Below are 9,259 nucleotides of genomic sequence, written 5' to 3'. Positions count from 1 at the left end.
AGCAATCCTAGCTATGAATGTATGCCATCAAACACATTGAAATATCTGTCATTCTCTAAAATGGCAGTTAATGTATGAAGTGCAAATGAATGGCAGATAATGGGGGTGTCACTCATGGTGCAACAGAATGGTGTTTTCCCTTGATGTGGTCTTGAGTCTGCATGTGATCCGTTGCAACGTGAAGTCTTGTTTAGAAACAAGTTTGCAGATGTAATGTTCTAACCATAGGTGCTGCACTGTACACTATGCAGTGCAATGCTCTGGGAGACTAACAGTACAGCTAATTGCTCAAACAGAGATAAAACCCCTCAGGTTTTAAAGGATGGTTACTGTATATTCACTTAATCATTACCAGGTTTAACCCAAGTAATTTGTATCTTTAAAGCTTTATAATTCTCTATCAATAAAAAAAAACATGAAATGATAAAATATTTCAAAAATCATTGATGTATCAAATTAAAAAAAATCATTTATTTTCATGAATACATGTAAATGTACATGAATTGCCAATTTGCTATCATTACAGTATATAATGTATAACCTTAAACCAAGAACATCCAAGAGTCTGAGTAAATTCTCTGTTGCTGTTTATCAAATAATAATCATAGTAATAATAATAAATTGGTAAAAGGCGGTGAAGCAATCAATCCCACCTCATATTCACTCTGAAATACTTTTTAATAAGATAATTGAAGAAGGTTATGCTTTGTTCACATGATTTTCAACATTAGTTTTTATTTTCAAAAAACATAATACAATGTGGCAATTATTATGTCCTCAAAATAGCAAGTTAAGTCTGAAGTTATGTTTTTTTTTTCTAGATTAAGAATGACACAAAACAATTTGACATTTTTTCAACATTAGCCACAAATGCTCTATAGAAGAAAAGCTTTTCATGGATCCTAAAATAAAAAGTGTTTTTTTTTTTTTTTTCATTAAGAGAAAGGGCAACTGTGCTGACTTAGACTAAATATGTAGCATGATATATTAATGTAATATACATTATGTAAAACAAAACTAACTAGGAATGTAATTAATACACATCATCACATAGAATATAAAAAACACTTAAGGAAACAGTGTAATAAATAACATTTAATATTTCAAGCATACAAACAGATAAATAGTTTAAACAATAGATAAATATATAACATTAAACATTTAATCTAACAGTTGTAAACATAGCCAAACATAGGATTCAACCCATCAAATTACCAGTATGGGTTGAATTCTTGTCAGCCAACAGCCTGAATGTCAGTACAGCACAATACAACCTACTGTATATTTTATATATACTCTTTTTATTGTATAATGTGTATTCTATATTGTGTGCATATGTATTCTATATTATGTGAATTGTATACTGTACGTTGTATATAATTATTTATATATTGTGTTGTGTGTAATTATGTTTATATTAGATATGTAAATTGTGTTATGTAAATCTGATGTTTATTGTAAATTTGTATATGTCTCATCACTGCTACGTTGCTTGGAACTGCACTCAGGACTTTCACCCACTGTTGCACTTGTGTATATGGCTAAGTGACAATAAAGTGATTTGATTTTGAAGTATTAAATGGCAGCTGTGGAGAGTCGTATTTCCTTCATGCTCAACGTTGCATTGAAATACACATTGGATGATTCACACATTCATGTTTTTTTTACTGCAAACAGAGGCAGTACAAAATTAATTGTTATTTCTATATGAACATTAGAGTGTTTTTTTTTCTCATTCCAATATATAATATTGTAAAATCTAAAACACCACATATACACAAGTCCTAATCCCAAACACATGTTATAAATGTTTATAGACACTTACTTGACTTACTCTTCTTCTCAATGAACTTAATAACCCATTCAGCAGCAGGGTCCAGACAGATCTTCTGCTTGGTGCTCTTCAGAGTGGCACTGTTAGAAAAAAAGTTTTTTGATAATCAGGATTTCCTAATTTTTGCATCTATTTGTTCTAACTGCATTATTCATCAGTGCAATGTTGTTACTTAAAAACACATGGCAAGATAAATATTGCATTCTAGATTTATTATATAGCCTATAAATTTACAAATGTTTCCCAACCTTTGATTGACACACAACCAGATCTTTTTTGAGTAAAGATGATAAATGTTATAAACAATTCCTAAATCACAAGAGTGAACACTCACATGATCTCGGTGTCTTTGCAGTGCGAGCTGGCAGGGAAGAATAACACACTCTCGATGTATTTACCAATGCGCCGACTCTCTGTTTCAACACAGCGGCAGCGTGGATCTATACCCAGACCTCTAAGACTCATTCCTGAAAGAAAAAGCATAGGTATCAGTTATTATTTAGTTATGTAAAATTCTCACACACACGCCTAACTGCAATTGGCTTATTGTTTTATGACTAAAAACATTTACAAAGTGCAAGTTTATCAAAGTCTCAACATAAGCAACATTTGGTTTTGTAATTCACTTACCTTCCCCACTGGTCAGATATGCCAGGAACACAATAATAGACACGTAGACGATTTTGCTGTTCATTCTGTTAAAGCGAAGCTCAGATTTACTTTTTAATGAAAACTAATAAGAATAAAAGTAGATCTAAATTCACTACAGCTCCCAAGTTCTGTTTGTTAGTTGATTTCCATAAATGCTGCAGAACCAAAGCTCCTTAAGTACTACCCTGAGCAGCACAGCTATATGCTATAAGCTATATGAGGTGGCACCTCTGGCTCCGCCTCTGCATATAGTGTTATCTGCAAATAACTTTCACACCTAGAGTCACATATGTGATGTCTCTACTATGTGGAACTTGCCGTTCTTTTAAAGCTCAATTCTGGATATGAGTAAGAGGGAATTGTGCAATACCAATCTTGGAAAGTTTGTGTTGACATCATACACTGAAGCGTTTGAAACCTGAATATATCACAAGATTTATTGATTAAAAATGTGATAGCTGACTGAATGAGGAATTTTAGAGGTGATCCATAATGACATGGATATATTGCACAAAATGGTTCAGGTTGTGAAAAAAAATTCAGGTTGTGATGACGTTTTAATGATTATTGTATGCTGGTGCTTTCTGCATTAATGGTGCAAAATGCTGCATTTGTGTTTAGACTAGAATGATCAGGGATGACATTTGGAAATATCTGTCATTAACCGATCTGCCAATAATGCACTGTCACTGCCTATACATTTGCTACATCATTTCATTTAAACTTTCTCTATCTTTTCCAGATCTGAATTGCATGACATATCTGGCACCAGTTAAACAAACAGCTTATAATACAAAGAAAATGCAGAAAAAAATATAGGCTTGTACCAAACCACAGAATTTTTTTTCCCACTGTTGCAAAATGTTAAAAACAAATCAGACAGTGTCATTAGGACAGTGACTATGATATTTCAAATTAAGTGGACAAAATTCAAAGCCAAAAAAAGCAGCCAGGCTTCTGGGAACAATTGCTTAAATAAAATAAATGTAAAAAACGGGAAGGTTGTCAAAATATTGGATAAAATCCATGCTTGATAAGATTTGTTCCCCTTCTGTCGCTCTCTCCACGTTGTGTCTGAGAAGCGACACTAGGGGTCTCTCTTGAGCGCCGATATATGCCTCTGATCTATGGAAAAAGGCCAATGAGAAGTTGGCAGACAGTATTTGCATACCCCGCCCCTGGGCATACGGGTATTTAAGCGGGCAAATACGGGAGTTCATTCAGAAAATATCTTCGGAGCCGATGGTCGTGTATGCAGTTTGCTGCGAGTCACACACCAGTTCCTGCTATTCCTCTGATGCTCTGCATGCTGCTGGATTCGACGGCGCACAACAGTGGCTTTCTCCTTTTTGCACGGCTGTGCATTGTTGATAGCGCAGACAAACTCAAAAGAGTTTCATACAAAAGAGTGATTTTATTAAAAGAGTAATTTCCTCTAAAAGAGCAAACACAGCGGCGTTGAACATCCTTTTCAGGACGCGTCTTTCTCAAGATGCCTTTCCGCCCCTGTGTTGTTCCTGGATGTGGTAGAGTGCTCTACACTTCAGACGGCCACAGGCGTTGTCTCGTGTGTTTGGGCAGCGATCACATCGAGGCTGCGTTTGTGGATGGTTCATGTTCTCACTGCGAGAACATGACCATGACAACGTTGCGGTCCTGGCTTGCTTTCAACAGAAAGCAAGCCACTCCAGCCGCCCCCCGCATTGCTCCTTCTTCCCACGAGATTGAGGACAATGCGATTGGCGATGGAAGCGATCTGGGGATGGCAGCGTTGGCACGCTCGTTGTCTGTCTCACGGACCCCCTCGAGGGCCCGGAAGGCTCCCAGGCGCTCCTTAGACATCCGACCCAGAGTCCGAGACGTTAGCTCCGGAGGTGGTAAGACCGCTCCGTCCCCCGGTGGAGGGCCGGGAGGAGAATCTTGTGTTTTTTCATTTGCCGCACCCCCTAGCGGTTTTATTATCAATAAAAGAGCTATTTCCTTTGTCCCTGGGTCACCTGGCCCGCAAATGCCGTTCTCACGGCACTTTGCTTCCAGATCTCAACAGCTCCCTGAACGCGGTACCTCCGCCCTCAGCCCCACAACTGTTCCCTGGCCGGCCGGTTCAGAGGAGTCTAGAGGACGCCAACATCGGACCTCCTCCTCAGTCACGAACCCGCCCCCTGCCAGGTGCGCGGATCAAGGTAAGTGCTTCGAGATTGTTCTCAGCACCAAAGCCTCGGGACGCACCACTGCCTCCCGACGCCATATTACCTGTTCCGCCCCGCTGCAAAGCCCCGCCGGGTACATCCAAAATACTCGTCCCCTTGGTGCCCCTAGCACGGAGTTTAGAGGCGTGGCTTTCACTGCCCAACCCATCACACTGGCTGCACTGGACCATTCAACTCAGTTACGCAATTCAGTTTGCCAGGCCTCCGCCCCCCTTCGCAGGCGTCCGTTTTTCCGCAGTATACGCCGAACATTCCAAATTCCTGCGCACGGAAATCTCCTCTCTTTTAATCAAAGATGCGATAGAGCCTGTCCCTCCAACCGAAATGAAGAAGGGTTTCTACAGCCCTTACTTCACTGTACCCAAGAAAGGCGGCGGCTTACGACTGATCTTGGACATGCGAGTTTTCAACCGGGCTCTATTCAAACTCCCATTCAAAATGCTCACCCAGAAACAGATTCTGACTGGTGTCCAGCATATAGATTTGTTCGCAGCGGTAGACCTGAAGGACGTGTACTTTCACGTCTCGATTCTGCCACGACACCGACCTTTTCTACGGTTTGCGTTCAATGGCCAGGCATATCAGTACAAAGTCCTCCCCTTCGGCCTGTCTCTGTCCCCTTGCGTCTTCACGATAGTCGCAGAGGCAGCCCTTGCCCCGCTCCGAGAAGCCGGCATCCGCATACTCAACTAACTCGATAACTGACTCATCCTGGCTCCCTTGTGAGAGTTACTATGTGTGCACAGAGACCAGGTGCTCAGGCACCTCAGCCGTTTGGGACTTCAGGTCAACTGGGAAAAGAGCAAGCTCCTCTTTTGGCTCAAGTCGCTGCGTGCCACTCACATCCCCGGCAACCTCAATGTGATAGCGGACGCACTGTCACGGCAACGCTTGCCCAGTGGGGAGTGGAGGCTCCACCCCCAGTCGGTCCTGCTGATCTGGGAACGGTTCGGCAAGGCCCAGGTAGACCTGTTTGCCTCCCAAGAAACCTCCCACTGCCCGCTCTGGTAAGCCCGAACAGAGGCGCCCCTCAGGGCAGACACATTGGCACATAGCTGGCCCACGGGGCTGCACAAGTACGCATTTCCCCCAGTGAGCCTTCTTGCACAGGTGCTGTGCAAGGTCAGGGAGGACGAGGAGCAAGTCACCTCGGTGGCCCCCTATTGGCCCACACGGACTTGGTTCTCGGATCTCACGCTCTCGCGACAGCCCCTCCCTGGCGAATTCCCCTGATGAAGGACCTTCTTTCTCAGGGACAGGGCACGCTCTGGCACCCGCACACAGACCTCTGGAACCTCCACGTCTGGCCCTTGGAAGGGATGTGGAAGAGCTAGCCGGTCTACCATCGACCATCATAGACACAATCAACCAAGCCAGAGCCCCTTCTACCAGGCATCTTTACGCCCTAAAGTGGCACCTGTTCGCAAATTGGTGTTCTTCCCGAGCCGAAGACCCACAGAGGTGCGCAGTTAGGTCAGTGCTTGTGTTCCTACAGGAGAGGCTGTCCCCCTCCACCCTCAAGATGTATGTCGCCGCCATGACATATTAGACAGCAAGTCTCTGGGTAAGCACGACTAAATTATCAGGTTCCTAAGAGGCGCCCGGAGGCTAAATCCCTCCCGGCCAAGCCTGTTCCCCTCCTGGGATCTCTCAGTGGTCCTCACGGGCCTCCAGAGACCCCCATTCAAGCCGCTAGATTCAGCTGGACTCAGGGCCCTCTCTCTCAAAACGGCCCTGCTGATTGCGCTCGCCTCCATCAAGAGGGTCGGGGACCTGCAAGCGTTCTCTGTCAGCGACACTTGCCTGGAGTTCGGTCCGGAAGACACATACGTGATCCTAAGACTGCGACCGGGCTACGTGCCCAAGGTTCCTACCACGCCCTTCAGAGATCAGGTAGTGAACCTGCAAGCACTGCCCCCAGAGGAGGCAGACCCAGCCCTTTCGTTGCTGTGTCCGGTACGTGCTTTGCGTATCTATTTGGACCGCACGCAGAGCTCTAGAGCAGCTCTTTGTCTGCTTCGGGGGACAGCAGAAAGGGAACGCTGTCTCCAAACAGAGGCTCGCCCACTGGGTTGTCGATGCCATTTCATTGGCTTATCACACCCAGGCCATGTCCCCCCCCTTGCAGGTTTGAGCACACTCAACCAGAAGTGTTGCGTCCTCGTGGGCACTGGCCAGGGGCACCTCCCTAGCAGACATCTGTAGAGCAGCAGGGTGGGCAACACCTAATACTTTCGCGAGATTCTACAATCTCCGAGTTGAGTCAGTATCGTCCCGTGTTTTCTCAGGTCCGAGCCCGTAGAACTCGGTAACACGCTGACAAACTGGCCGGTTGTATCGCTTGCGTCTAGTGCCCTTTCCCTCAGCCGAGGTAAAATAGTGCGCCTTTTTTCCCAGGAGACCCCATCTCTCGGATCCCTGGTTGATTCCTCCCTAGCCCTCATGGGTACGCAGTTCAGAGGAGGAACTCACCGACCCAAGCCACTACGGGTACTTAATCTACCCTGTACTGGAATAGGTGCTCCACAGGTGTACGGACTCCCCCTGTGTGTAATCTCTGCGGTACTGTCCCCTCACGAGCGGACTCCCGTGTCTCCCTTAGGCAGTTCCAGCTGCCTCGGTCGCCATGCTGTAGCAACTCCCCCCTCTACGAGGCTGGATCTACCACCACGCCAACTTTCCCACATAGGTCCTAAACGGCCATGTGATGTATTCACCACCTTTACCTCCCCTGCAGGGTAGGTGTGGTCTCCGCAGGGTCTTCTCCCCCTGAAAGAATAGGAAACTTGGTAAGACCCCCTTCCCTTAATGCATGTAAGGGCCCCGGCCGTAATTGCTCTATGCAAGAAACATAGAGAGAAAAGAGGCCCGGCCAGGCTTGGCCCATTCCCAGGTTGGCAAGCATCACCTTGTTCCCCCCTCTAGGGTAACCAGAAGGATTCCGATTACTTTAATGGGGCATTGGGGAAGGGTACGTGCAGCCTGATACAGTTGGTCGCGTTTTGCACGTAAGAATACCTGCCCGCTTCTGTATCAGCAGTTCACGTACACGGCTCAGTGCATGGCATGATTGAAGTGGGACCCCTAGTGTCGCTTCTCTGACACAATGTGGAGAGAGCGACAGAAGAGGAACATCTAGGTTACGTATGTAACCTACGTTCCCTGATGGAGGGAACGAGACGTTGTGTCTTCCCCACCATTTCGCTGAGCCCATTTCCGGCTCCTCAGAAAAATCCTGAATAAACCGCTTAAATACCCGTATGTCCGGGGGTGGGGTATGCAAATACCGTCTTTTTTCATAGATTAGAGGCATATATCAGCACTCAAGAGAGACCTCTTGTGTCGCTTCTCCAACACAACGTCTCGTTCCCTCCATCGGGGAACGGAGGTTACATACGTAACCTAGACGTTTCTGAGTCAGCTGTGAGCTTTCCAAGTAAAACAGATAACCTAAATTAATCTGCACATTTACTGAAATGCGACATTGCAATAACGCAATAAAATGTACTCACTCTCATGCCATCCCAGATGTATAAGACTTTCTTTCTTCTGCTGAACACAATCAAATATTTTTTGACGTATTTTTCAGCTCTTTATGTCCATACAATGTAATTGAATGGGTGCCAAAATGCTGAAGCTCCAAAATCGGCATACAAGCAAAATAGAAATACTCCAGAAGACTCTGGTGGTTAAATCCACATATTCTGAAGTGATTTGATAGGTGTCAATATTTAAGTCCTTCTTTTATTATAAATTATCCTTCTTGCTCAGTTAATTTCCACTTTATTTTCACTTTCACAGTCTTCTGAATATCTCAATTTGTGTTCTGCAGAAGAAAGTCATATACATCTGGGATGGCATGAGGGTGAGTAAATCATGAGCAAATGTGTATCTTTGGGTGAACTATCCCTTTAATTGGCTAAATAAAGTAATAATAATTAAGGTGTCTTGATACAGCGAGTTAAACAGAAGTTCGATGATTAGTTCACAAAAGCGATCGTGTCACTTTAGAAGATATTAATTTAACCACTGGAGTCGTTTGGATGACGTTTATGATGACTGTCTGTTCTTTTTGGAGCTTCAAAATCTGATCACCATCCACTTGCATTTTAAAGACCTACTGAGCTGAGATATTTTAAAATTTTTCTTCAAATGTGTTCTGCTGAAGAAAGAAAGTCATACACACCTGGGATATCATGAGGATGAGTAAATGATGAGAAAATGTTCACTTTTGGGTGAATTATCACTTTAAGGCTGTGCAAAATTTTGTTGAAATATGCTATGCCTCTAAATAAATAAATTATGCCTGCTCTGACCGACCTCAGAACCTAGTATCAAAAGCATTTCTGGTCCACCTTTGCAGTGTAATGAAGGCTTGCTTTACACACCAAGCTAATCAAAACCTAAAAATAGGCAGTGTGGTTTTATAGTTATTTTATTTTAATATCTTTTTTAATGGTTTATGCAACACTCATTACAAAAAGGTGTAAACCTTGAGGAGACTGTGACAACTTGCCCCATCTTGCATTTTTTTGCATTGTACAAATTTGCAGTGGGGAGTTTT

At 44.0% G+C, this 9,259-nt stretch overlaps 1 protein-coding gene across 2 annotated transcripts; it reads right to left on the bottom strand.

Moving 5' to 3' along the window:
- Positions 1–693: 693 nt before the first annotated feature.
- LOC127651915 (permeability factor 2-like) lies at positions 694–2,809 on the bottom strand. Of its 2 annotated transcripts, none has more exons than XM_052137977.1 (4): positions 2,465–2,809; positions 2,169–2,301; positions 1,826–1,914; positions 694–1,667 (listed from the first exon to the last, which is right to left on the bottom strand). In XM_052137977.1, exons 1-4 carry the CDS (start codon positions 2,526–2,528, stop codon positions 1,654–1,656), a joined length of 300 nt encoding a protein of 99 aa, XP_051993937.1. In that variant the 5' UTR covers positions 2,529–2,809; the 3' UTR covers positions 694–1,653. The 2 variants fall into 2 exon arrangements, with proteins under 2 accessions (XP_051993937.1, XP_051993938.1); XM_052137978.1 differs by having other exon boundaries at positions 1,835–1,914.
- Positions 2,810–9,259: the final 6,450 nt, after the last annotated feature.

This window comes from Xyrauchen texanus, chromosome 11 (genome assembly GCF_025860055.1).
Source record: "Xyrauchen texanus isolate HMW12.3.18 chromosome 11, RBS_HiC_50CHRs, whole genome shotgun sequence".
Classification (NCBI taxonomy): Eukaryota; Metazoa; Chordata; class Actinopteri; order Cypriniformes; family Catostomidae; genus Xyrauchen; species Xyrauchen texanus.
The sequence above is the reverse complement of the archived record's forward strand: the minus strand, read 5'-3'. Positions and strand labels throughout refer to the sequence as shown.